Genomic DNA, 27,913 nt, shown 5'->3' with positions numbered 1-27,913 from the left:
CCCAAACCCTGAGAGAGTCGACCCAAAGGCAAGACAGAACAGAAGACAGAAAAGGTTCTCTGGAAACCCTGTTAGGGTCGACCCAAGAAAAAGTTGAGTCGACCCAACTGAACCTTGAGTCGACCCAAAGAAAGGTTGGGTCGACTCAAGTGAAGGAAGGCTGAATTTCAAGTTTCTGTGGATTCTGAGAGGGTCGACCCAAGGAATGTTTGAGTCGACCCAAGTGAAAGTTGGGTCGACCCAAGGACAGGTTGAGTCGACCCAAGCACGGGCAGAAGCATAACGGCTAGTTGTGCAGAAGTGCTTTTTGGACTCCCAACGGCTATAAACGGCTAGTTTCTTCAATCCAACGGTCAGGAAGGACTATTTGGAGGTTGGAGAAGTATTTAAGAGGGAGTATTCATCAGAGGAAGCAAGCTTTGGAAAATACATCAAGTGCATTCAAGAGAGAACCCTAGCAAGGCAAGCTTCATCCAAGTGCTTCATTCAAGAATCAAAAGAAAGTGGTTGAGCAGATTCAAAGAGTCATCAAGAGCTCCATCCACCCTTGAAGAGTGAAGCATCCTTGACAAAGAAGAGAGAAGTCACATCAAGCGATAAATATCCTCTAAACTCTTCTTTGTAGATTATATTGTTATATTTGCTCATCTAGGAGTTTAAATCTTCTTCCTTTGTTTATTAAACTACTTGTAAAGGTTGGTTGGTTAGCCCGCAAAACCAACGGCATAGGTTGATTGGTGAATCCGGAAAACCAATTGCAAAGGTTCGTTGGTGAGCCCGTAAAACCAACATAGGTTTTTGGTGAACCCGGAAAACCAAAGTGTATAGGTTCGTTGGTGAGCCCGTAAAACCAACATAGGTTTTTGGTGAACCCGGAAAACCAAAGTGTAAAGGTTTTTGGATTGTGAGCCCGGAAAACAATCCAACTATAATCCGCGGGATTATAGTGAATTCCCAAGGGGTCGCTTGGGGAGTGGACGTAGGTGCTAAGGAGAGCACCGAACCACTATACTTCTTGTTGTTTGTATTGTGATTTGTTTAAGTTCACTAACTCATCATTTAACACAAGTAAGATAGTTAAAATTAAAAGAAACCAATTCACCCCCCCCCCTCCTGGCTTGTCACCTTGGGCAACAAACCATATATCTTCTATCATATATCACATATCATGGTTGATGTATTATATAACATATACATTTTGTTGTAGATGAAAGAGTATGGGAGGGAGCTTAATGAGGTGGACTTTTATAGGATAACTCATACCCACCGAGGTGGCAGCTTTGTCTGAGAGGAGTCGAAAGAGATAGTTGTATGTATTGATAATCATTTTGTGCAATGATTTGTAGTTTTATTTTTCAAACATTAATATGTAATTTTTTCTTTAAATATAGGATAGGGCTACATCCCTTATAGCATTCGCTAATTGATAGAACATGAGCATTATAGTCGAGTGAAGATTATAGCATTGGAGTTATCCTTACTCAGTTATCTACAGTGAGCAGATATATTTAGGATGCAAGACATAGTAGTAGCACTGTAGAAGTTTGTAGTCTGAAGGCAAAGATGGAGGAGATGAAGAGAGGCCACGAGATAGAAATACAATTCTTGAGGTCTCAACTTGACCACATCACATCCTTGTTGCATAGGTTTGTCCTTCCTCAGTTAAATAACTACATCTATTTGAATATTTTATATAATTAGCATATATTTTTGTATAAGCTTATTGATTTATGATACTTTGTGATTTTTGTATTCTTAACTTCTAAAGTTTCTATCTTTTTCTTGTAGGTTTCTGATATTTTCAATAGTTGTAGAGATGTTGATGATACTGCCATGGACCGTTGATAGCCCTTAGACTATTTTTTTAGAAGTTATATGTGTATATTTTTTATATTTTTCGAAGCACATTGAGTTGTAAATTGACTTTCAATTATGTTTGACAATGTAAATATAATCATATTTAACAATATAAATATTTGCCATTTTCATATATATTACATATGTTATTATATGACTTCTATTATATATTTGGTGTATGTAAGTTCTGTTTGACTTCTATTATTACAGGTGTTTGGTGTATATATTTGTATACAGAGTTTTAATTTTTTTTAAAAAAAATAATTTACACTTACAATGCTAAAAAACATCATTAAAATAAACATTAACGATGCTAATTTGTGTTGTTAATTAGTACCGACACTATTTAAAAATGTCGGCGATTAGCGGCGCTTATAAGCGTCATTTGTTATAACTCACGATGTGAACCAATAGCATCGTAAAATTATGTTTTCATGGCAGCATTGCCGACACTTTTGCAATGCTTTAAAAAGCATCGAAAATCTAACTCACAACGCTTTTTCGCATTAGCAAATATATTAAAAAGCATCGACAATGCCAGATGTTTCTGTATGATTGATCTAATAAAATATATTAGTCTTGCGTTCATAGTATGAACACTTCACATGGTAGTTAAGTTATATGGACAACTTTATTAACAAAATTTGAGATACAAGTCTTTTATATGAGACTATATTTACCATGATAGTTTAAATTTGTGAGCAAAATATGTTAAATCTTCTACCTCCTTGGTTTTGTTTAAAAAAAAAGCTATTACAATCTTTTTTTAAAACAAGACATCAATTGAATATTTTCTTTTTTTAAAAAAAAGCTACCATGATAAACTCAAAATAATTCATAGGCAATAAGAAAATTATGGCAAGTATTTTGGAAAAGAAAATTTTATTTGATAAAATTGAATTATTAAGCCGTAGAAATAAAAGGGCTATTGTGCACCAAAAAGAACGGACATCAGGGAATATTATGAAGAATCTGAACAATCTTAAAGTTCATGGTATTGTGTTATTTAGCATATGAGAAGCCTTTAATTTCATTAGGTAACAAAGGGATTTATATCTTAACCTTTTAAAACTACAATAATCTTGTTTTATACTTATTCTCGATGGCATACCATTGATTTCAAATTTGAGGCATGGGCTTCATTACTTAAAGTACATACCACCAGTACAAGCTAAAATAAATAAATTATTCGTAAAACTAATAAGTGTCACATTTCTTCATGATTATTAACATATATCAACTGACAATAACCTCTACAAGCATGCAAGCTTGTTTCATTTATGAATATTAAGCTGCTATTAATAATTTGGGACTTTTTGGACAACATCTACAAAGTATATTTAAGGATGTTGATCTTATCACAAAGGAAGTGTTATCTAAATTAAGAGAAAAATGATAAGCATTTAAATAACTCTAGAGCTACTTTGGATGGATTGATAGAGATGCTGTGGAGAGATGGTTATTATGTGTATGCATAAACTTCATCTTACCATGTGGCAAGAAAAAAAGATTGGTAACTCAAGGCACCATAAAAGGCACCTCAAAACATTTTAGGGTTTGATGGAGATCATTATCCTATTTGCAAACAAAAACCTCTTATATGAACAAACTAATGTGTATTCATGATTACTGACTATAGATGTAAAAAGATACTAGTTGATGTTGTGTATACTAATTTCAACCTGCCCCAAGTTAGGTCAACTCAAAAAAAAAAGGGTTAGTGAGGGCTTGATTGTGAATCTCGACAATTCAATTCAAAAATATATATTATACGATTTGAATTCCAACTTGGATTAAGCAAACCCTAGCGAGCATGGCCATCTCTTTTCGACATCAATTTCACAAAAAGACTCCCAAAGATAATTGGCTTGGACAAAAAATATTTCCTTTCTCTTACGCTTGGTGTACAAGCTAATTCTTTTTTGCCACATGGATAGTTTGTCATGTCAATGGAAGCTTAAAAAAACAAACCAACCCCTCTTGAACAAACGTCGGAATGTTGGTACACTGCTTGTATCCTGATCTCCAGCCTGTCCTCTTCCCCCTCACTACCGAGCTCCGTGAATCTCTAGACACAACCATCCAAATCGCCTCCCTGAGCACCACCACCTTTTCGTCCGCTTCAGCCCACTCTCCATAATCGAGCCTTGGGCCCATTGCGTCCACCCTCTCCCTTCGCCATCCGACTCCATTGAAGCCAAGCATCGCCATCTCAATCGCCTCCTCGGGCACCACCACCCTCTCCTCCGATTCTGCCTGCTCTCTGCAACTACCGCCCTTGCTGTTGTTGTCTACTCTCGAGCTCGTTGCCTTGCTCTCTCCCTCTCACTACCTGGATCAATGAATCCAAATGTCGCCCTTCGATTGCCTCTCTAGGCACCATCACCCTCTCCTCCAACAGCATACTCTGGAACCATCCTAAATCCTCTTTCTGGCCCCATCACTGCTATCCTCAAGCACTCGTTGGAAAACTACTCGTAGACTAGCAGCCATGTAATTAGCATCGACACATCACTGTTTGCTCGAAAGATCAGGACCCATGCAGTGTAGTAGCATTCCGCTGTTCACTCTGGAGAGAGGGACGGCTAGGATTCCATTTGCTTAGGAGAGAAGGTGGAGTGTTTTTTTTTATATATATATTAATATAATCAAATTGTCTATATGATGAAAAAATTAATTTAATATATTACAGTGCTGGTAAATCAAGTGCAGGATAGGACATAATTTGTCAACACACTTTCTAAGTGGCCACAACACGGTTACGCTTTTCTTTGTGCGTTCTTTCCCTTCATGCTTTTGAAAGGCATTGGTTGAAGCAAAGAAAATCGAGGAGCTTCTTTCCTAGTTCAAAGGTTTGGCTTGACGTGCTCCAAAATTTTCTTGCACCATAAGACGAAAAAGTGGGGGCATTGTGGCCCACGTGGACCGAGTCAACCGATTCTCAATCCTCCTCTCTCTCACGCTCTCTCTCTATCTAGGGCCGAGTCAACCGATTCTCAATCCTCCTCTCTCTCTCTCTCTCTCTCTCTCTCTCTCTCTCTCTCTCTCTCTCTATATATATATATATATATATATATATATATATATATATATATATATATATATATATATATATATATATATATATATATATATATATATATATATATATATATATATATATATATATATATATATCAGGCTGAGTCAACCAATTCTCCAATTTTTTTTCTTTCTAATCCGGATAATTCATACAATTCTAGTATAGACATATTCAAACAGATCAAAATATAACATATTCCATTAGCGTACTAGGCAGCTCAATCTCTTCAATACAAAGAGTGTCTCTAAAATAATTGGCCATATAGGAGATCATCCAATCTGTAGTCTCACTTCTCTTCGTAGACATGCTTAATCTAAAAAGTCATTCCACCACCAACGCTGGCTCGAATGCCTTGGATCTTATCTCATGCCCCAAAAACTAATGCCATTCAATCTGTAGAAGACCATCCAATCTGTAGCCTCGTTGGTTTTTCAGTAGACATGCTTAGTCTAAAAAACCATCCCACCACTAACTAGGGCTCAAATGCCCCAGAGGGCCGGATCTTGTCTTGTCCCGTGCCCCCCAAAACTCAAAATGCTTCCCGTATAAGAAGCCGAGCATCTCTCTCTCTTCCACCTATCTTTTATTCAAAAGAAAATCACAGGAGGGGATTTTGGGAATGCCCAACTCTCCCGGCCGCCCCTATGTCCTCTTCCAAATTTGACATTCCTTCCCAAAATATCCCTCCTTTGGCTCGTCTCTCCGTCTCTCCCCTCTTTAAATCCCCCTCCCCCTCTCTTCCCAAACTCTCCCTGTCTCTCTCTCTCTCTCCACATCTCTCTCTCTCTCTCTCTTCTAGGCGATGACGGCGCCCAACATAGAGATGATCGCAGCGTCGCTGAGGAACTGCTCGTTGGGGAGAGGAAACAGGGGAGCGGCGGCGTCCTTGTCGCCGCGGACTCCGCCTCCTCCACCGCCGCCGCGCCTGGTGGACGAGGCTGCTGTGGAGGAGGAGGAGGAGGAGGAGGCGGAGGGAGCGGGGTTGACGGTGGAGCTGAACTCGGAGTTGCCTCTGCCGTACCACTGGGAGCAGTGTCTCGACATTCGGGTACCGCGATCTCTATCTTTCTCTCTTCCTTTAATGCCCCAAACCGCTCCAATCTCTCCTCTCCCGCTAATCATTGATCATTAATGCTGCCTTCAAGGCGACGCCATGGACTCGTTTCCGGCGTCAAATCCTTCCTTCTTGTTCTCTTTGCACTACTATTTCTTGGAGTTAAGACATTAGATTGGATCATGGGTCACCTTCTACCCTTCTACGCTTCTTTAGATCTCCTTCTCTTTTTTTATCTGTTTCTTTTTAACTTCCTCCTTGGCCTGGTAACTCTTTTTCGATTACATTGCTTTTTTCATCTCAATGCCATAAGGAATGAAGATAAAAGGAGGCAAAATTGCTTCTTTTTCCTGTTTTGGTTCTTACCCTTGTTATGTTTTTCTTTCTGTGTTTGTTCGCTCCAAGCCTAAGCAAAAGAAAAGAAAAAAATGGTTGAAGGAAAAATAGGAGGATGAGCAGGGGACGGAATCTTCTCATGTCTCTCTCCTTTTTATCACAAAGGCATTGAATTCTTTGCTTCCTTTTTACCACATGGTTGTAATTTCTAACGCAAAGTTTTATCTGTTTCTCAAATCAAAATCCCATCTTTCTCTGAAAAAAGATGTCTCCTTTTATCTCTGGTTATTTTCATTGCAGACGGGAGAAATATACTACGTCAACTGGGAGAACGGCACCAGGACCACCGAGGATCCCCGGACCACCACCACTGCCTATCTAACGAGCTACTACTCGGAGGAGGAAGAAGAAGAGGAGGACACCTCCGACGAGGACAGCACCTCAGGCGACGGCGGCGACGGCGAGGACGACAGCGGCGAGCCCAGCTTCTCCTCCAGTGCCTACTCCGGACTCTCCTCCATCTCCTCCCCTTCCCCGGGCGAGACCGCCACCAGCACCGCCGATCCCTCCGGCGGCGGCGAGATCCTCGTCGCCGCCGGCTGTAAGGCCTGCTTCATGTACTTCATGGTCCCCAAGCGCGTCGAGGACTGCCCCAAGTGTGGCGGCCTCCTCCTCCACCTCGGCCGCAACGGTTGCATCTAAAACGTGTTGGATTTTGGGTCAAACTAGTGAGAAAAAAATTATTTTTTAAGCCAAGTCGATTTTTTCTCCTCCTCCTCCTCCTCTTCTGTTTCCATCTTCATCTCCTCTTCTTCTCTCCCCATCTATACCCACCTGTGAATCATAGAGATTAACCTATAAATAACGGTAAATAATCCTTTCTTATAGCAATTTTCTCTCTAAGACCGTGTTTATGGAATTTTCTATGATTCACAGTAGAATTTCCTTTTTTGATATTAGAAAGAAAATTCTCTCTTTTTGTTTTTGTCTTGGTCTGAGAAGAAAGTATGTGATCTCTGTGCATGGATTCTGATTCGATTTTTCTCTTTCCTTCCCTCCACGTCTGACCGTCTCCATGCCAACTTAGCCGTACAAATAATGCCCTTTGGTGCCCCCGGTATGCTTACTCACGGTGGCCACATCTAGATCCATCTCTTTGCATGTCTCCTTTTTCATGATGTTCTAATTTAAAACTAGCTTTCCACGCGTTAGCAAAATGTACATCCATCAGATAGCTACAGATGTCTTCGCTGTAGCGCACTCTCTTGTCAATGTACTTGTCAATTTGATCCTGACCCTTCAATCAGGGGCTGCAATCGTCCACCCCGATACAAGCCGGGTTGAATGCAAAATAGACCAAAAATCTACCAACCCGAATCTATCATACTTATTAACAGATAACCTAATCCAACTTATAACAAATTGAATCAAGTTAAACAAATTAAATGATCGAGTCTGCATAGCGGCAAGGCTGCAGCGCGGGTAGCGTCACAATGTATGTTAGGATCTATGGTTGGAACTTAAACGAGGCAATGCATTAATTGTCAATATGTTGCAAGAGAAGCATATGAACAATGGTTTTGGCCCCATATTAGTGGGCCCTTTTGATGTCTAGCATAATATTGGCTTGTATATCATTTCCTTTTAAGATGAGCGTGATCTGTGCTATGTTTAGACATTCTTGGCCTTCTTCTGAACATTCTAGCTCCAGATGAGAGATTTTAGCTTAGTCTCATGATATTTCTTTTACATTTTATTCCCGTCACTTTTATCCTACTGCCAAGAGCTATAGGGAAAAATTGATACGTTTCCATCCCATGGGACAAGAAACCTAGGGACAGTTCATCTTGCAGGCGCGCGCGCGCGCGGAGAGAGAGATTAAAAGTGGAAGCACAGTGCGTCTTTTATGTCTCGTGAGGTGGGGCAAAACCCTAAAAAGCAAGGGACTTGGAAGTAATAAAAGGCACATCGAAGTGTCCCACGTATTGTAAGAAACTCCAAGGCATTTTATGTAGTATACTGGGAAGGGAATAAAGTTGGGGTTGAGAGAGTTAAGTGCACTGGACAAAGGAACCTTTCCTCGGGTTGGCAGAGAGGAATCTATGCAGTGGGGAGAGCCACTGAGAGCAGAACTCAGCAGAACAGAACACAGCCCACCCACAGAACCCGAGAGAGAGAGACAGAGAGAGAGAGAGAGACTCACACTAGTCCGTACAAAATCCCCAACACCTCTCTCTCCTTTCGGCTGGTGAGAGCCCACCACCTTATGGCCTCTAAGCCAAAGAAGACAGGCTTGTGATAGGAGGCAGAGGGCAGCAGCAGCAGTATCTTTCCTCATTGTTAGCATCCCGCAATCACTTTTGGGGCACTTTTTCTTCTACAATGGGTCAGCTCCTCCAGCTCTAATCTGCCCCTCCCCTGTTTTCATGTAAACTACAAGTGAAGTCGTGAGCTTCTTTGGGATGAATGCTCGCTCCCCTTCTGAGATTTGCGGGCGGGGTGGGTTGGAACTCTTCGGGGCTAAGGAATGGGCTGTGTGGTTGCCGTGCGAGGAATCATGGCCAAATGATGCAATTCCTAATTCTCTCTGGGGCTCCCCTGTTTCTTCGGCCTTCATGGCCCACAAGGTCCTAAAGTGTGATAAGACTGGCCCTTGTGAGAAGTGTAAAGGAGCCGCAAATCTTTAATCCCATACTACTTGAGTAGTGAAAAGAATTGTGCTTATAAAGAATTTCCATCCCCTTTCCCTTGCGAGGTGCCTTTTGGACAAAGTCGTGATGGGTATCTCCCGTCTCGGAAAGGCAGAGGGACTCCCCAAAGTGGACAATACCTCGTGACGGGACACAACCCATTTTCCTGCTCTAACAGATAGGGCGCCCCAGGTGCGTAGACCTCCCTCCGCACAATCCTTCCCACTCGGAGGATAGTGTTAAGGGCGTAAAGGAGGGCCATAAACTTTTAGTCACATACTGCTTGAGTAGTGAAAAGGATTATACTTATAAGGGGTCTCCATCCTTTTTTCCTTGCGAGGTGCATTTTGGACAAAGCCGTGAGGGGTATCTCCCATCCTGGAAAGGCGAGGGGGACTCTCCAAAGCGGACAATACCTCGTGACCGGAAGCAACCCCTTTTCCTGCTCTAACAACTCTAATTTGTAGAAGGGGGAATTAATCCATACCTTCAACCTTGGTAGGCCTTAGGTTTGCTCGTATGTTCTACTATTAGAAAACATATTTAAGAAAGGAGTAGCAAAATGAAATCACCATATTGTTAACCCTAAAGGATAGATTTTGATGATCACAAAAATAATTGAGTTAAATGTGTACCCTAATGACGTTGGCTTAAATGTGAAGGCTTAAATTTAAAGATGAAAACCGTACCTACAAACTCCAAAGAATCAAGAATCCTGAAAATTTTGTCTGTCAACTGAGTGAGCCGACCCTTATGTTTACGGAGTCGATCTTTGTGCAGTTCAAAAAGAATGGAGAAAAATCACCACCTGAGACCAACTAGATGAGCCAACCCTTGTGTTTACGGAGTCAGCCCAATATCTACATGAGTCGACCTCCGACATTGACGAGTCGACTCTTTGAGGCCAGTGCAGGAAATTTGATGATCCAAATGAAAGAGCCGACTCTTATACATGGTGAGCCGTCCCCTTCAGCACATGAGACGACCCCTGAACTTGGAGGGATGACCCCTGTTATCCTGACAACTCCAATAGCTACTTTCAATAGTATCAATATGAAGCCTATAAATTCAAAGGAGCGCCAAAGAAAAAGTAGAGAGGAACAAGAGAGAAAATCCAAATACACAAAAACCGAGCTTCCAAAGATCAAACCCTCACAAGAGAGCTTTCAAAGAGAAAAACCATTCTGTGAGGAAATCAGCTGGAATATTCAACAAGCTGCTGTTGTATAATCAAGACATTCAACTGCAGCCAACGACCATCTTCATAACTTTAGATTTACATTTATTGTTTCATTTATTTTGAAGCTTTACTTACATTGTTACAGCATTTATTACTTAGCTTTAATTCTACTGTAACAGTTTCAATTGTTCTGAAACTGATAAATGTTCTTCCAAACCTGAATTGAAAGTTGTTGAATCAGGAGATTCAACAAGGGTTAAGATTTTGGTTGGTAAGCCTGTGAAAACCAGCTGGGTTGTTTGTGATCCCAAAAAACAAACAGGACAAAGTTTTGGTTGGTAATCCTGTGAAAACCGACTGGGTTCGTTGTAATCTTGGAAAAACAACGACTTAGGTTGTGAGCTCGAAAAATGACCGCACTGTAATCAGAGAGGTTATAGTAAAAATTTCCAAGAATCTTGGAAAGTGGATGTAGGTGTGGGTTGCACCGAACCACTATAAAATTATCTATGTTTGTGTGTGTGCTTGTCTCTTTATATTTCGGCTTCTATCAACATTTATTCTTTGCTTCAGTACTTTTAGTTTGCAAATTGAAATTATAGTTTATTCGCTGCAATTAGCTAAAAAGTTTTCAAAACCTAATTCACTCTCACTTTTGGGCTGCATATCTGAGCAACAAGTGGTATCAGAGTCAGGTTCTCAACCCTTTTTGATCTAACCATCAAGAGTTAAAGATCATGGCAGCATCATTAGGAACCTCTATTGTCGAAGGACAATCTATAAATAGACCACCACTCTTTAATGGCTCAAACTATACTTATTTGAAAGCACGCATGCGCATATTCATCCAAGCACTCGACTAAAATCTATAGAACACTTACGAAAATTATTGATAGCATCTCACTGCCCAAACTTGAAGGAGAATAGTAATTCAATTGTCTCCGAATTGGTAGTAGGACCTGGGCTAGAAGTCGTCTGGTCTGGGTATCACTTTTTTTTTTATCAAAATCACTTCTTGTGAAGCTAATGAATCGTTGACTTTTTGTGCTTGTGCCCTCCTGATCTGATGGAAAGACCGGACAAGATGTTTCAAGAGTCTTTGGCCGAGCTCAAACTCTTTTCAAAAAGCATGGAACTCATTCGCGAAGTCAGTAAACCCTGCTATACTCTAGTCTTAGGAGTACTTGTCTTGATTCACTCAAACGGCATCTTACTTATGAAGGCACCCATGAAAAAATTCCTCAAGAGAATGAATGAATTATTCCTATGATCATGATAAGAAAATGACTCAATTGAATGCAAAAGCTACGAATATTTTATACTATTCATTAGATGTGAATGAATTCAATCACATATCCATCTGCATATCTGCAAAAGAAATCTGGGATAGGTTAGAAGTTACCCACGAAGGCACTAACTAGGTTAAAAAATCTAAATTAACATGTTAGTGCATAAATATGAACTGTTTAAAATGGAACCCAGTAAGTCTATATCTGAAATGTTTACTAGATTCACTAATATTATTAATGGTCTGAAAAGCTTTGGCAGATCTTATACTAACAGTGATCTTATCTGCAAAGTTCTCAGGTCACTTCCAAGAGCTTGGAAAGCAAAAGTCACTGCCATCCAAGAAGCTAAGGACCTTAATACACTCCTGCTGGAAGAACTCTTGGGCTCACTGATGATTCACGAACTTTTCATGAAACAAAGCCTAGAAGAGGACGAGTCAAAGAAGTGTAGAACCATTGCTCTAAAGTTAACTCAAGCTGAAGATGAAAGCAAGAGTTCTGGATCTAAAGACAGTGAGGAGATGGCCTTGATCACAAGAAGATTTAGAACATTCTTTAGAAAGAAGAAATCTAGCTTTAGAAAAATGTCAGTGATCAAGGGGGAGCAAAGTAGAGAGAAAGAAAAGGAGCAACAAGTGACCTGTTATAAGTGTAAGAAATTGGGTCACTTTAGAATCGAATGCCCTTTGCTTAAGAAGGCTCCTTTGTAGTGGTTTGGTGTCAACCCTGCACCTTCGTCCACTCTCCAAGATATTTCTTTAAGAAATTTTACTATAACCTTTCAGGGATTACAGTTCGATTGTTTTGCATGGGCTCACAATCAACCTAGTTGATTTTTATAGAAAATCAATCAAAATCTATACCGATAGTTTTACTCGGGCTCACAATTAACCTAGTTGATTTTCACAGAAATCAACCAAAGCCTACACCGAGCCTATTCCAGACTCGATACAATCAAATTCAAAGTTTGGATGGACCTTTCCTCAAGTTTCGGTCTTTGAAACTTATTACAATAGAATATAGACAGAATTAAGTACAGGCATATTAAAGTAAAGCTCCTAAATAATAAACACAAAAATAAATGGAACTCGACTATGTTGGTTAGCTTTGATTGATCTTGAATGCCGTTGCAACTTGAATTTGATTGCTTTAAAAGTAGAAAACTTGAAGAGGATAGGTTTTAGCTTTTTCCCATTTTCCCTTTTAGCTCACTTTGTGATTTCATGGTAATCTCAAAAGATGGATGATGAAGCTCTATTTTCCTTTCAAACTCTTGAATACTCTCTCTCCAATTGAATGTGGAAACATTTATACATTAAACAATGGTTTGAAGAGCTCTTTTGATCGTTGAAAGGTTGAACTAGGTCATTGGAGGCTATTAATTACAGAATGTGTGTGGAGAAAAAAACTAGTTGTTAGAGCTGTTACACATAGAGGGGTTGACTCCTAGTTACCTAGGGTTGACTTATGACAGGCTATGGTCGACTCCTAGATACTTGCCTGGGATCTACTCCTTGAATGGTTAAGAATTATAGTCTTCTTTATTCATCTTATGGTCATCCTAAGGTCGACTCTTGGCTTCTTGGTGTTGATTCCAGACTTATAGGGGTCCACTCCTTACCTGTAAGGATCGACTTCTAAAGCGTAAAAATTTCAGCCTTTTTTGTTTTACCTTATGGTGGTTCTTGGTTTGGCTTCTGCTTAACTGGGCTAAACTCCTGCCCTATACCAGTTGACTCATGCATGTCGGGATCGACTCCTGAAGTACTAGGATCGAACCCTCTATACATGGGGTCGACTCTTAAGATTCTAAATTTTATTTCTATATTATTTGAGCATGTGATCTTTCAAGGGTTGACTCTTATCATCTTGGAGTTTGGTCCTTCATTGCAAAACTCCACAAAATTATTGAATACTTCTCTAACTTCAAGATTTTGACTTTAATATTCCTCCAAGCTTTCTAAATCATTCAAATAAATCTAGCTTCCCTATAAAATAATTTAACTACTCCAAGAATATATGATCATTAGTAATATACTCAAACATTTTGTTATTATCAAAATCAATCCATTGGGTCAACAATCTTTTCTTTTTTGATGATGATGAAACTTTGAGTATACACGGTTGAAAAACATGAAAGCCTTCAGATTTAATATAAAACAAGATCTTTTAAGATATTTAATATAACTTGGATCCTTGAGAATTTAAAGGCATACATGTTTCAGTAGTATCAAAACAAGGATATCAACGTAATTATCAATATATATTTCATGGCTTCACAAAATATTCAACTTAAATCAAGCCAATTTTCTATTCAATTATTAGAATATATTAATTTTTAGATATTTCAGATAACTTTTGTTTTTCTTTTGGAACTTGACTTTTTCTTTCAAAGGTAGATATTTTCTTTAAGTTCATTTCAACAGATTAATTCAATTAAGTATATATTCAACCTACTTTCTTTCTCTTTTTGTCAGCATCAAATAAGTGCATATTGATATTTAGAGAATGTCGAGGAAGTTAAAGCAATAGGAAGCTTGTCTCAATTATTTATCAGAGCAATGGAAGATTTTAAGGATTCAAGCTTGAAAGATCAGATTCCATGTATTAGAGCTTTTTAACAAGAGTTTTTAACCAAGCTTTTAGCGAGGTGTTAGAGATTTAAATATTCCGATTTAATGTATTAGAGTACTTTAGGTTCAAGAGTTAATTTTCTTCAAAACTTCAGATTTTATCATTATATTTTGTATTGAATTAGAGCTGAAATTATATTAGAGCTTGTAATAGGATAAGTTTTTTGATCTACTAATGTCAAAGCTTGGAATTCCCTCAAAGTTTTTACTGCATCAGAGCAATTGGTGTAAGATGATCTAGAAAGATTGTAGCAAAGCCATGCCTAAGCTGTTAGATCAATTCAAGATCAATTGCATTCGTGCTAAAAACATCAATTATCAGAGATATAATTTATGTTGCAATAAAGAAAGAATCATAACAATGAATAAGAAGCACCAAGGCTAAAAAGCATGTATCAAAGCTATGAAAGAAAATATGTATCAAGGTGAAATCTAGGTACAAATATTAGTAAATTTGTGAAATTAACTTCTTTTCAGAGCACACAACTTAACTTCTTGATGTGTATCAAAGAAAAATTAACTTATTTTTGAATAATTGCATATATTTAGCAATGCCTTTTATCTTTCTTCCTGTTTTTGTAGAAATCTTAGAAGTATGCCATTAAGTTTCTTATGATTTCGCCCCCTCAAATCTTCTCTCTCCTCCTTTGAAGTGTGCCTATTTTCAGTTAATTATTCCTTTCAAAGCTTTAGCAATTTTTGAATAGTTTTCAATGAATATTTTAGTTTTAATAGTTTTAGATAAATATTTTCTGTGCATTACAGCTTATCTTATTTTTGCTTTCCTTACTTTAAATTACAATGCAAATTAAATCATTAGGAGATTAAACATATCGAAGCTAAAACTTTTGAGTCAGAAAAGTATCGAATCTGGAATTATGAATGCAACAATTCAAAGTACTAAAGTATCATTCATTACAGAGAAAGTATATTAAAGAACAAAGCATTATAGTTATTTAAAATTCATAAGTTTTAATTATGTATTGGAGTTTACAAAAAATAGTACGGCAAATATTTAAGAGAAAAGCTAATTTTCAGAATTTCAAGTTTGTATTCTACATGTTCAGAAATAACAGCAGAATACTCATGCTTGAGCAACGAAATTTATGCACTAATTGATATTTGCTCCCCCTAGATTTTTTTGCAAGCATCCTCTCCACAATACATGAAAGTGATCATAATGGTTTATTAACTTATTAATTACCTCTGATGACAAAAGCTTCATCAAAATCAATCCTTTCTACCAATATTTTAGTTCTAACTAATGTATCTACTACTTCAAACTCATTTAATTTATTTCCAGGGATCCATTTTGTTCCATTTAATGTTAAATTATATTACTTTCTGATAAGCATACTAGATAATTGTTTTTTCATTTACCCAAAACTTCATTCATAATGGTCCGAAACAATAGTATGATTGGGGTAGGTACACCACTCGCTTTAAATACAACAAGCCGGGTAGATGGATTAGTCGGAGCGGAGAGAAAAAAAGTATTGATCTTGTTGTGCAAGCTGTTCTTAAGCTCATTGATGGTGTTGTTTGTAAAATTAGAAATGCGACCAAACATTTGAGAAATTCAATTGTAAAGAAGAAAAAGTTTCATGAAATTGCCAAAAAAAAGTTTCCATTTTAATACTAGAAAAAGATTGTGTTCTGATTATTATGTTAGATGGAAAAAAATTGTGTTTTATGATGTGACTAACCAGTTGTTTATTAGTCGTAGCCAATAGCCAACATTTATTTTGGAAGGGTGTGGGAGATTCATAGAAAATTGACAGAGACTGCTAATAGCCCAAATGATTTCATGGTTGACATGGTTACAGAGATGCAAGTAAAATTTAACAAGTATTGGTCCGAGTGTACAGTTTGATCTCCTTTTATGGTACAGTTTGAATCCCCATTGCAAGTTAGAGTTAGTTAAATATTGCTATGCTAGACTTTATGGAGAGATTGGTGCTAGGGAGATTGTTCAAAACATTAAGAAATTTTTTTATGATTGGTTGAGGAGTATAGGCTGCATTCAACTTCAGTCTCTTTTTCCAAGGTTGGAACTTCTAGTCACGGTGATATTCGGAAGAGTGATAGAGATCGTTTTGAAGATTATGAATTGCTTTTGAGTAAAAACAAAATAATCTGACCATGGGAAGTCACAATTAGATGTTTACTTGGAGGAGCAAAATCTTGGGTTGCATATCTTGATATTTTAGGATATTGAAGAGATGCTATAGGTTGTTTTTCCGAGCTTGCATTGATGGTTTATGATATTTTAACCATGTCCATATCAATAGTCCCTTTAGAGTTTGCCTTTAATATAGAAAAAAAAGTTGACAAACCTTTGACGAAGCTCACTTTCACCAAAGACAATTCAAGCTATTGCATGTTACAAGGATTGGTTGCATACAAGGGCTTCTCATTAGGCAATATTTTAATTTTTATTTATTCTTATTTTTTTCTCTAATATTTATCTGAATAAACTATTTTTTTGTTTTATATTTATTTGCTTTTAAATTTTTTTAGAACGATCGAGTGTCTGAGGAGCTAATATAGAAAAATCTAGTAATGATGAAGATGACGAGGAAGAGATGGAAGAGGGATTAGAATGTTCGGTCATGTAGATATTCTATCAATAACACCAACAATTATTCATGTTCAATTATTAACAATTGTTAATGTTTAAATTTTTGTGCTTGTAGGTTCTGAGATTTAGAAGTTGCAAGGATGTTCTCCTGCCATTGAAATGGCTTTAAGAATTATGGTTACTTTCACTTAGTCTCAAATGCACAATGATGTTTGTTTGTTTTAATGTTAATGGGACAATATAATTTGTACTTTGTCTAAATGTGTAATTGTCTAAATTTGTAATTTCTATTATTGGACACTAATTTTTAGGTTTTTGTTTCTTTCTATTGGCTTGAACCTAAAAATCTTTTTTTTTCAAAGTTTGTAAATATCAGCAAAGCTTGGAACCACCATTGCCACTACCTAGCCTATATGATGTGTATTTTTAATTTCCCTGGCTGCATGCATGTCATGTAGAGGCCACCTATCCTTTTCATTGCCATGGAAGAAATACAATAAGAACCCAAATGTCATAGGGAGCGACAGGTTAACCAGGGATACAAATGAGCTGGCTTGCTTTATGGGCCTAAATTTGCTACATTGTTTGGGCTAGTTTGTCAGACCTATCTTATGAGAAGAATTGGATATCTTCTGTCTGAAACGAAGCCCGTTGCATCCTTACACTTGACCAAAATGTTTGTCTCAAAGTTGGCACCACAAGCCCTGTGCTGAGCCAAGTAAGCTGGTGGGGCAACAAGACAAAACTAAAATGCATCCTAGTCCTAGAGAGCGTTATCAGGCAAATGTCTTGATCTCTGTTTGAATTTTGAACTTAAAATAGTTTAGCCATTGCCGGTTCCACTTCTAAGCAAAAACATAAAAAAAACTGAGCATAGCGAGCAGGCCTGGGGCTGGCTCTGCAAAATTGGACTAGGCTTAGGCAAAAATTTAAGCCCGATGGTCGGACCTGGGCATAACCATTGGGTCTAACTTCTGCAATAGAACCTAGCCCAAGCTTGACCCAGCTTAGGGTTTGATCAGCTCTACTCATGATGCATCATAAATACCTAGCATGCCATCCTCGTATGAAACACCCCTTAAATGAAACTTTTAGTAAAATATAATCATGCATTTGCGCGCATCGCAGCTAGGCATGTATCTCACCGAATTTTGAGTAGTGCTAGGAGGGATCCCTTTATGTGCATACCAATAGTCCTCCAATCTCGCGGCACACAAACATCTGTTGTAATTCACATGATTTGATGCAATGGGAGGTCATCGATTATAAAATTATCGAACCAATGCTAGTAGGTCTGAGAAACTTTTTATGTGCACATTATAGGAATCTCAAAACATATTCTCCTGGTCAAGCTATCTATGCGCTGGTTTCGAGCTTAACCTATCAGAAAATTCGGAATAAATGTAGCCAATTAGCGCATGCTTCAAAAACTTTAGAGACTGCTTGGTTTGGGGTAATTAGCATGAAAAAATAAATTCAATGTCAGATTCCCATGTTCGGTATGAAAAATAGATAAGAAAGATAGTAAAATAAATAATAGGCCATTGTCTATTTTTCTGAGAAAGAATGTAAAACAAATCCTGACTACTTTCCCACACTAGATTACCTAGTAGAGGTAACCTAAAATTATCATTTTTTTAAAAAAAAATACCCTCAATTATATTAGATGAATTATATTATATAATTAATATTAATTATATTAATATATGTATATACTTATATTCAAGAGCTCATTGCATCTTTTGTGCAAAACAATAGTCTTAGCATTCATTCACAAACACTTGAATGGTTTACACCATCATAATTTGCTGCAAGGCAAGCCTAGCAAGTCCCTGAAACAGAAGACTCCTAGCTCCAGCCCAGGCATAAATTGTTCCCAGCTTCAAACGGTGAAATATCAGATTCGCATGCATATGTCCAACGAGCACAGAGGAGAATTTGGCAGGCCTTTCAAAGGTAAAGCCAAAAGCCAAAGGGTAGTGAAAGAAAAGCTGGTCATCTTTGGGAACAACCGGGGAGCAAAAGAAGAAAAAAGCCAAGGGGCATTGTGACCAAACATAGAGAAAGATGAAGGAAGGAATGATGAGTTTCAAAACAAATGCTGCAGTTGAGGGCATATATGTGGCTTTGGACTATAAAAAAGACAATACCCTCTGACAAGCTTACCCACTGCATCAGCTCCAATCACCCTTCTCCCATCTCTCGCTCTGCATACTGGTATTGAGTGCTAAAATAAAGTTAGGTAGAAAGTTTGGAACATGGGAATTCATAGACAAAAGGCTGAACATTTGCAATGCAATGGTAAGAGTGGAAGCAATTCAGCTATACAGTTTCAAAAGAATGGTATGGAAAGTGCATACTCTCTGTAATGTAGTGGGTGGGAGCAACAGTTTGAGAATAATTATTAAAAAGTATTCACAAAATCAAGCTGCAGTGAAGCAAATGGGAAGAAAGACATTAGAATTGATACATGGCCTATAAAAGACATGAAACAATACAGTGTTCACAAGTAACTTGCATACATTACAAAAATCATTTTGTCACTCTTTTTTTTAAATATTGTTGGTCTCTTCCAAAGGTGTTAGTCAATAAACACCTGCCATTACTTTACGGTGTTTTAAGGGCTATCAAATGACAACACAACTAAGCACAAATGCATTGTAGCTGTTTTCTTTCCCTTCTAGGATTCACTTCCTATAGTTTCGTAGATTGATGAAAGATAGAAAGGCAATCAATAGGAGAGAAAAAAAAATGCTTAATTAAAATGTCAACGTGATCCTTTAAGAACTATCATAACAAACAGCAAATTCTAGAAGAAAGATATCAAAAAGCTACAAATCTGGGATTGGTATTAAGCCACCCTAACTTCAAACTACAAACAAGTCTAAACAAGATTGTGCTACCACTATGGAACAATAAAGAAAACACCACGAAGCACAATAATATTACCTTATAGACTCATAATCGCAATATAGCCATGCCAGCAAATACTATAACGTCCAGACAAAATCTGGAGCATCATTCCTTGGTCCAGCCACAGTCCGATAAACGTACATCTTCTCCACTCTGTGAAGGTCACTAGGATTTTCCTCCATCTCATCGCTTTCATCCCTTTCATTTATGACCTCCACATTGAGCCTTGGCATCTTTGCCGCAAGTGTCTTGCAACCCCTTAGGGTAATATCACAGGATGACATCCAAAGGGATCGCATTGTTTCATACTTCCCCACATCCTCCAAAAGCGCGGCATCCCCAAATGGGCTATCCCTTATTTCCAATTTCCTCATATTTTTGCATCCGTTGAGCACATACATCATTCCCTTATCACTGTCACCAGCAAATGCAATTGAGAGCATCTCTAGGCATTCCGCATACATGCCAATGTACAAGAAGACCTGGTCTGTGAGAAGGCCGGATAATGACAACCGCCTTAGATCTTTACATGACTGCACGATTGCCCCAAAACCTTCATCCAATGGCTGATTAGTCACTGGGTCGGGCTTCCCTGGATCAAGGATACATAATCTGAAGCGTGTGAAATGTGGGCAATTCTTCGCAATGGTGATGAGTGCAGCATTCGTCATTTGATGGCAGAAGTACAGCAAGGAGTTCAGCTTCGGGCATCCTGAGGATATGGCCACCAGCCCTTCCTCTGTCACAACAGCAGTTCCCGCACCACAGACATCAGATGGGAACACCCTCAACTCCTGCAGCTCTTTACATGTGCTGGCCACAACTGCTAATCCTTTGTCTCCAATGCAATCCAGTACCTGCAGAAGCATTTGAGCCAGTACTAAGTCATTTTGACACATAGCAACCCGGTTAATTCCAAGGAAATGAGCCAGCAAGAACTCACCCAAAGCCGTTGAAGTTTCAAACACAGACGAATCAGCTTGATGAGGTCAGCACCTTGAATTGCTGGGGCATAGCTCAAGTTTAGACCAGTCAGGTTTCTGCAAATGGGATACACGGCTGGAAGGCAGCGGGGTGAAGCATCCCAAAACCCAGACAAGCTTTTCAGCGACTTGCATTTAGTGAAGTTATTCATCAGCCTGTGGTAAGCTTCAGCACGGTGATCCATGGTGAATGAACCAGTGCCCAGGTCGACCAAGTGGGGTGCCCGAGCAAGGATCTTGGACAGTGAATCAACAGACACAGCACGATTGAGTCGCAAGGTCCTGATGTTTGGACACCTTGCAACGAGCCTCTCCAATGCACCGGCATTTACGTCTCCCTTCAAACAGGCGAAATTCAGGGACACAAGCGAAGTACAGGAATCAGGGAAGCAGCTGAGCCATTGAGGCCCACGATCTTCCACCTCATTTTCCTGTAAATCTAGCTCCCTAAGGACCCTAACAACCACAAGAAAAGTTTAATACCATCTGAACATCATCTATGGTTCAACCAGAATCCAAGTTTGCATAGGTTTGTACTTTGCCTATATAATAAGAATAATAGTAAATGGTTTCTCAAATAATAACTTCATACAAAAACATCATACTGCGTCGATCCATAAAAAATTGAATACCAAATTAGTACACGAAAATTATTTCAACACACACACGCACAGATCAGAGAAACAGAATCCAGCGAGAGAGACATGAATCAAAGAACAACACTAAATAATTAGCAGAAACAGGCATATAACATGATAAAAATTCGATTTTTACATCAATTTACGATACAAGAGCTGCAAGATCCAATTTTGAACCCACCTATCCACTAGAGAATGAACGGAGAGGTGTGAGGAAGCTCACCTGCAATGGGTGGCGATCGCAGCAAGCCCGTCGGTGCTGAAACCCTCGCAGCTGACGAGAACCAGGACCTTGAAGTTGGGGAAGGAGCGGGCGAGGAGCTCGAGGCTCTCGTCGGAGACGACCATCCTCTTCAGCCGGAGCTCCTCGAGGCCGGGGCAACCCCGGGCGAAGGCTTCGATCCAGGGGAGGGCGAAGCCACCCCAGTCATGGGGAACCAAGTTGAAATCCGCGAAGTGGGGCTTCCCTTTGACGCTGAGCGACCTCACGCCGGGGAACCTCACAACCACCCGCTCCGGACGGACGGCGTAGCAGTTCCCGACGAAGACGCTCCGCCGGCTCAGCCTCTCCACCCGATACCATGCCTTGCATACCGTGGACACCGTGTTCCGGTGACGGTGCGATTCCAGGAAGTCGAAGATGTGCTCCACCACCTCCTCGGGGAAGTAAGTCATGGCAGAAAACTATCGCCAAAGCTCTCTCCTTTTCTTCTCACTCCCTTCCCCCTCCTCTCTAGAATCAGGGTTCCCAGAAGAAGACGATAAAATCGCTAACATAAGGCGCTAAATTCGTCCAAAGCTACTAAAATAGCAAGAACATAGGAAGTAAGATCCCATCTTTCCCATCTCTCTCTCCTCCCGCCCCTATTTTACATCGAACAAACCAGATCTACTCCATGGAGACACCAAAACCAACACCAGAAATAGTAAAAAAAAAAAAACCGTCTTTCATACAAAAATCCACGGGAAATCGACCTCTGAACACTCTAAACCAAGGGAAAGAATCATCTTTCCGCTTCGGATCACATCCCAAACAATTCGGAACAAATATTGGGGGAAAGCTCGCTCTGATGACATCGAAATACTCAGAAAGAAAAAACAAATCCGGAAGAAGGCCAGGTCACTGCATCTCCAATCAAGTACTCGATCTAAATTTTATCAAAAAAAAAGTAATGAGAGAGAGAAGAAGAAGAAGAGATCTCGGAACGAGGTATAAAGAGAAGAATAACCTCAGCTTCTAGTTCTATTCCCTTCTCTCCTCTTTCTCCCCTCCTCTCATTTCACCAAACTCTCTCTCTCTTCAGCACCCTCCGTATCGTTTTAACCGGAGTTAAACCCGGGTTAGTTCCGGCAACCCCAGTTCGCGAATCGGACGGCCCGGTCCACCAGACGGTTTGCGTGGACTAATCCCAACCGTCCGATCTCATCCACGTCGGCATCCTTATCCGCGTCTCGGCAGAAATACCCCCGGGTTTCCTCAAAATTACGCAAAATGCAACGGCTGGGCGACTTCTTTAATTATTTTGTTAGTAACGGAATCGATAAGTTTATAATGATTAGTTGTGACAGCACATGAATTATTAAAATATTGAAATTTTGATGAATTTTTCCGGGGAGAATATTCGGGAAGGAGAAGACGGAAGATGGACGGCTGTGATGTCCTGATGGGCCCCACTTGAGCAGTGTTCCCCAGAGTGGGTGGTGGTGGTGACATCAGAATAGGACCAAAGGAAGTACAGTCCTTCCGCTCTCCTTTCCAATAATATGATATCGCGTTCGGTGGAAGCCGGATCTGCACGAGGTAAGTTCTGATCGTGCCACGTTGAGGAGGATGAGATCGGACGGTGAGGATCACGCGAACTGGATGGGGTCCAGTGAACAGTGGATGGGATTTGGGGGTACAGATATTTAGATTGTGGAACGTGGGACGGACGGCTGTGGATGAACAGGGTGGGAGGCGGGTTTTGCGCGATTGTGGGCAGCGAGTGGGTTTGTCGTCTTGTTCGGTGGGCGAGAATGTGGTTTTTTTTTTTGTTTTTTTTTTGTCATTTTTTGTGGCTATTATGGTCCAATCATATGACGGGGTGGAGCGGGTGGGGGGTCTCCGTCTGCTACCGCCCGGAAAGTTGCACCCACTGAGCCACCCAGAACGGTCAAGGACTTTTAAGGTGGGGGGCCATCGTGGGTGACGTTGATGCCTAAGACTGTAAATGGATTGTGTTAGACTCACGACCCGATCGACCCCATCTGCTCAGATCCAACACAACCCATTTTGAAGAATTTATAGGGCCCAATCGGATAATAAAATTGGACCTGTTCAATTTTTCGGACCAGATCTAGATTTATTGAATTCAGACCTGATCCGACCTATTTAAAATTTTGATAATTTGAAATTTTCAATCCGACGACAGATCCAATCCGAACCTGCAGACTGTACAAACAAGTTATAAAATCATAGATGGGTTAATCCGAATCGGACTCGACCCGGACCCAAATTTTTTGGCTTGGGTCCGGATTATACATAGATCCGACTCGACTCGAATAATCCGTTGGATCAAAAATTATAGTGGTGGACTCGATCCGACTCAATTTTCTATTGAATTGGGTAGGGTCCAAAATTAGAACTCAATTAAGAAAGCGGGTTGAATCGGAGTCACTCATGATCCGATCCGACCCAACCTATTTGCACTTCTATTGATGTTGTAAAAGATAAGGACTCTTCAATGGATTTGAATTTTCGAACACAATCATCTTTTGTATTAGATATTAGATTTTCTATGATTGAGTTTGTTTACATGTGCTCTTGTCTGCTTGATAAAAGTATTTTTTAGCAACTTAAATCATTTTAAATGGCACCTCAAAACCATACCATGCATAAATGTGGAAGGAAGCAATATGATAAAAAAATTTATTGAGCTGATGGACTAGTCCAACCACGAACTAATATACATAAACATTCATGTATTGCTCCTCTTCCAATTTTTTATTTTCCACTTTTGTGCATATTGGTTCATGGTTGGATTGGTCCGCCTGGACCTAATCCAACCAATAATGTTTTTTTTGGCAAAGCGTGGAACCATACAATAGTGAGAAGATGAGTTTGGGTATTCTTGTAGTGGGTGTGGCAGGTTTGTACTCTTCTAGTTTCGTTGTCTTCTACTGGTCACGGGTTGTGCTCTTAGACACCCATGAAGAGGACTGCAAAGAGAGATTAAAAATTACAGGAAGATGATTTGGTATGCAGCATATATAAGATGGTGTCACACATAAGTGGAAGTCGAAGGCATTGTCTATTTGCTTATCTCCACTCCTGTAATACCTAACAAAATTTCATTGCTTTATTGTTTTTCTAAGAAAATACTAAAATTTAAATTTCTAGTGGGCTGTTGGTTGTAAATAACAGATCAAGAAGGAGACCAATCAAGAGTAAGGATTATAGAGAATGAGGATCCTCCCACCTCAAAACTTTGATGTTGTCATGAGTCACCTCATAAAAAAGTCTATGGCATCTCATGTAAGGTGGAAGTCGGCAACTACCACAACCTCAAAAGTTAGTAATGAAGTCTATGTAGCTTGACTGCACCGGCCAATATCCTTGAACAAAATCTTGGAACAGTACTAAATGAAAATTTTCATTATTACTATTATTAAGAGAGGAAAACATTAAATGAAGTTCGACCTATTTATATTATGGCTTGTTTGATTTAGATATAGCAAATTGTAGTAAAGATTTTTCCTTTTTTAATCCTTCATTCCACTCCTAAATTTCTCCATATCAAAGTCCATAAGCATGGAAAAATACAGATCCACACCCAGCCAAATGAACTAAAACAAATGAGTATGTAAAGAAGCATGTCAAAAATGTGACTATATAACCTTCCATTCTTTCTTGCAGCTACCCATAATCATTTTAGTTCCCTTTCTTATTCCATTTTATAATCTAATTAATTAGACTTGAGCACCCAGCCACAAGGATTTATTAGTCTGGATCGGTCCTTCTCTCAATAGTTTAAGTTTTAGGTTGCAAGTCCATGCTAAGTACCACATTGACCATTATGCCTCTCAACTTTTATTAGTCATTGGAGCTTTCCGCTGGAATATACTAGGATCGAGAAAGATCTAGTAAGGTCAACTAGGACTTGAGCTATGGGTGGATCCCTCTCTCTCGAGTAGGAGCTAACCATAATGAGGGCATCAGAAGATTAGATGGAGGAGATTATCATAATTCCACATTGACTAATAAAAGAAAAAAGGATGCCCCATGAATTTATTAGCGTGAGCTTATTCTCTTCCTAATAGCTTAAGCTTTGCAGCGGTGAGTCCATGACAATAAGCAAACCACCCTATTACATGGAATGGCCACTTGGATAACTATTTGTGGTGGGCTGCCAACACAAACGATAAAATAATAATATTGGCCATGATTAATATATAAGCTATCCAATTGGGCTTTAGATGCATACGAAGGTTTGCTTGAAGATTTCAAAAGCTCCAACACCATTGGGCAAGAAGACTAGGATACCAAAAGAAATCTGCAGGCATGTGGTTAGAGGCAATAAATATAGTGAGGGCATGGTTTGATGGGTCAGCCAAGCATCTTTAGTTGGTAAGGATCATGACCCTTGGAGGGGCTTAAATGGTGCCTGACCTGTTTCCTTTTTGTCTTTCATTGGATGGTTGCGTAGGGGAATCGAGAGGCAATGGTGGCCGGAATCTGATCATGACCTACAGCCTAACGACCGGGGCCGCCGCCGACTAAAAAGGAGGGGGTTTAGGCAAAGAAAGGTAATTACGTGACACAAAAGCATTGGTATACTTATCGTAAAATATCGCAATATTAAGCAGCTTGTGAAAGGCTTAATTCATGCCGCTTGAACATCATTTGGTAGAATTGCAGCCATGTGAGGGATGTCAAAGAGAAAAGTAGAAGCCAAGTGGAGAGCAGCTTTAGAAATTAAGAAATTAGAGCTTGTAACTAAACTAAGAGATCTTATTCACTGTAAAGTTATTTGCAACTACTCCCTCAATGCCATGAGAGGGCAAAAAGGATCAAGGCTTTTGTACAGCGGTCCACCTCACTGGCCAACAAGGCCACTATGGTGCAATCTGATGTCAAAGAAACAATGTGGTCCAATTCTGATGCTGCAAAGATTTTGTTCCTCTCTTTGATCAATCTATACCTCACAAGTCAAAAAGAATTTCAACTTTTCAAGATGCTTAAAAAGTGCAGCTTATCTTCCTCTTCCTCTTCTCTTTTCCTTTTTAACTTTTTTTTTCGTTTTTGATCACACTGGTTAAGGATTGTTGAAGTCCAAACCATATATAATTGACAATTGTGGAATTCAATGGCTATGGCTCTATAATGTCCCTTTTGACACAGAACCATCCGATCACAATTTTTTTTTATTCTTTCTTAATCACATTCGATATTGTGTTCCTAACACACAAAAAATGGATATTATACCATTCTTTCTTTTTCCCTTGTCAAAGTCAACAAAGAGGTGGAATATGAAGGAATCTCTGATAATGGGATTGACAATAGATCATGATATTGAAATTATCCTTCTGTACATCTTCAGAGACTCACAATTGATTATACACCTTAGCTGCCTCAAGACTAGCTGCCTAACTAGAAATAAGAACTAACCGCTTTGACAAGTTACTTTTCATTTTACGGGCTAGAAAGACATCCTTCCGGAAAAATCCATCTATGAGTAGTTCTCCAACTCCGACCGGTATTTGTTTTGTTTCTCTAGCCAAGATAACTATTGTTAAGTCTCTCATATTCGACCAAAAGAGCCTTCTTCTTTATTTTCTGGGCTATACACCTGCTTTGTTACTCTCTTTTACCCTAATATGTTAGAGCTAGTGAGCTGAACATACTCTGCTCGGCCCGGCTCCAAAGCATTGAAATAACTAATACGTTAGTCAAAAATAGACTCTTTGAGAGTCTTATAGGAGTTGGGTGTCACAATACCACCGTATGTTCCTATTTGTTTTTCAATTTTTGGAAGGCCAAAGAATGCATTTTGATAATGATACATGGTTGATGTTGGACCTAAAGATTCTAAATCCACAAACAAAGCATGCCTACTAAATAATATTTTGAGAATGAAATGAATCATTAAAAAAAAAGCCTCAAGAGTACATGTTAAGAGCATGATCCTAATAATGACTAATATTTTTTCACAAAAGCAAAGTTTGCTGAACTCACAATAAAATGTTACTTTAAAATCTTCTCTTTTTCATGAGTGTTGTATGAAATTTGTTCCCTTCTATTCGGGTACCCTGCCCTTCTAGGATTGCAAATACTTAGTTACATTATTTTCGCATTACCAATAGCTCATAAGCTACATCCCATCTTATGATAGCTCAAACAAAGCTTCACAGTGCCTAAATCCATCAACCTTCTACATCAGCTTGTATTTCTATTTCAACTACTCTGCATCATTCTCTCTATTTTCAGAAATCAAAGATAAAGCAATCAACAGTTAGTTAATCGCAATTCATGCATTTATTCACCTCTAGCTTTCACTCTGTTTGGGATCAACCAGGAAATAATAAAGCTCTAAAAACACAAAAGAAGGTATGAGGGGCTACTTTAGTTGGAAATGATTGAAGATTGAATTGAAAATAGGAGGAAAAGTTCAGAACCATTTTCGATCTTATCTCTGTCA

The 27,913-nt window shown here is 39.1% G+C and overlaps 2 protein-coding genes across 3 annotated transcripts; one reads left to right on the top strand and one right to left on the bottom strand.

The window, feature by feature from the left end:
• Positions 1-5,275: 5,275 nt before the first annotated feature.
• On the top strand, positions 5,276-7,977 carry LOC103718315. Its single transcript, XM_039131032.1, has 2 exons — positions 5,276-5,987; positions 6,630-7,977. Exons 1-2 carry the CDS (start codon positions 5,742-5,744, stop codon positions 7,029-7,031), a joined length of 648 nt encoding a protein of 215 aa, XP_038986960.1. The 5' UTR covers positions 5,276-5,741; the 3' UTR covers positions 7,032-7,977.
• Positions 7,978-18,442: 10,465 nt separating this feature from the next.
• On the bottom strand, positions 18,443-22,529 carry LOC103718314 (transport inhibitor response 1-like protein Os04g0395600). Of its 2 annotated transcripts, none has more exons than XM_008807065.4 (4): positions 21,460-22,529; positions 20,559-21,054; positions 19,652-20,472; positions 18,443-18,916 (listed from the first exon to the last, which is right to left on the bottom strand). In XM_008807065.4, exons 1-3 carry the CDS (start codon positions 21,909-21,911, stop codon positions 19,693-19,695), a joined length of 1,728 nt encoding a protein of 575 aa, XP_008805287.2. In that variant the 5' UTR covers positions 21,912-22,529; the 3' UTR covers positions 18,443-18,916; positions 19,652-19,692. The 2 variants fall into 2 exon arrangements, with proteins under 2 accessions (XP_008805287.2, XP_026664745.2); XM_026808944.2 differs by lacking the exon at positions 18,443-18,916 and having other exon boundaries at positions 19,438-20,472; positions 21,460-22,384; positions 22,466-22,502.
• Positions 22,530-27,913: the final 5,384 nt, after the last annotated feature.

This window comes from Phoenix dactylifera, chromosome 10 (assembly GCF_009389715.1).
Source record: "Phoenix dactylifera cultivar Barhee BC4 chromosome 10, palm_55x_up_171113_PBpolish2nd_filt_p, whole genome shotgun sequence".
Lineage (NCBI taxonomy): Eukaryota > Viridiplantae > Streptophyta > Magnoliopsida > Arecales > Arecaceae > Phoenix > Phoenix dactylifera.
The sequence above is the reverse complement of the archived record's forward strand: the minus strand, read 5'-3'. Positions and strand labels throughout refer to the sequence as shown.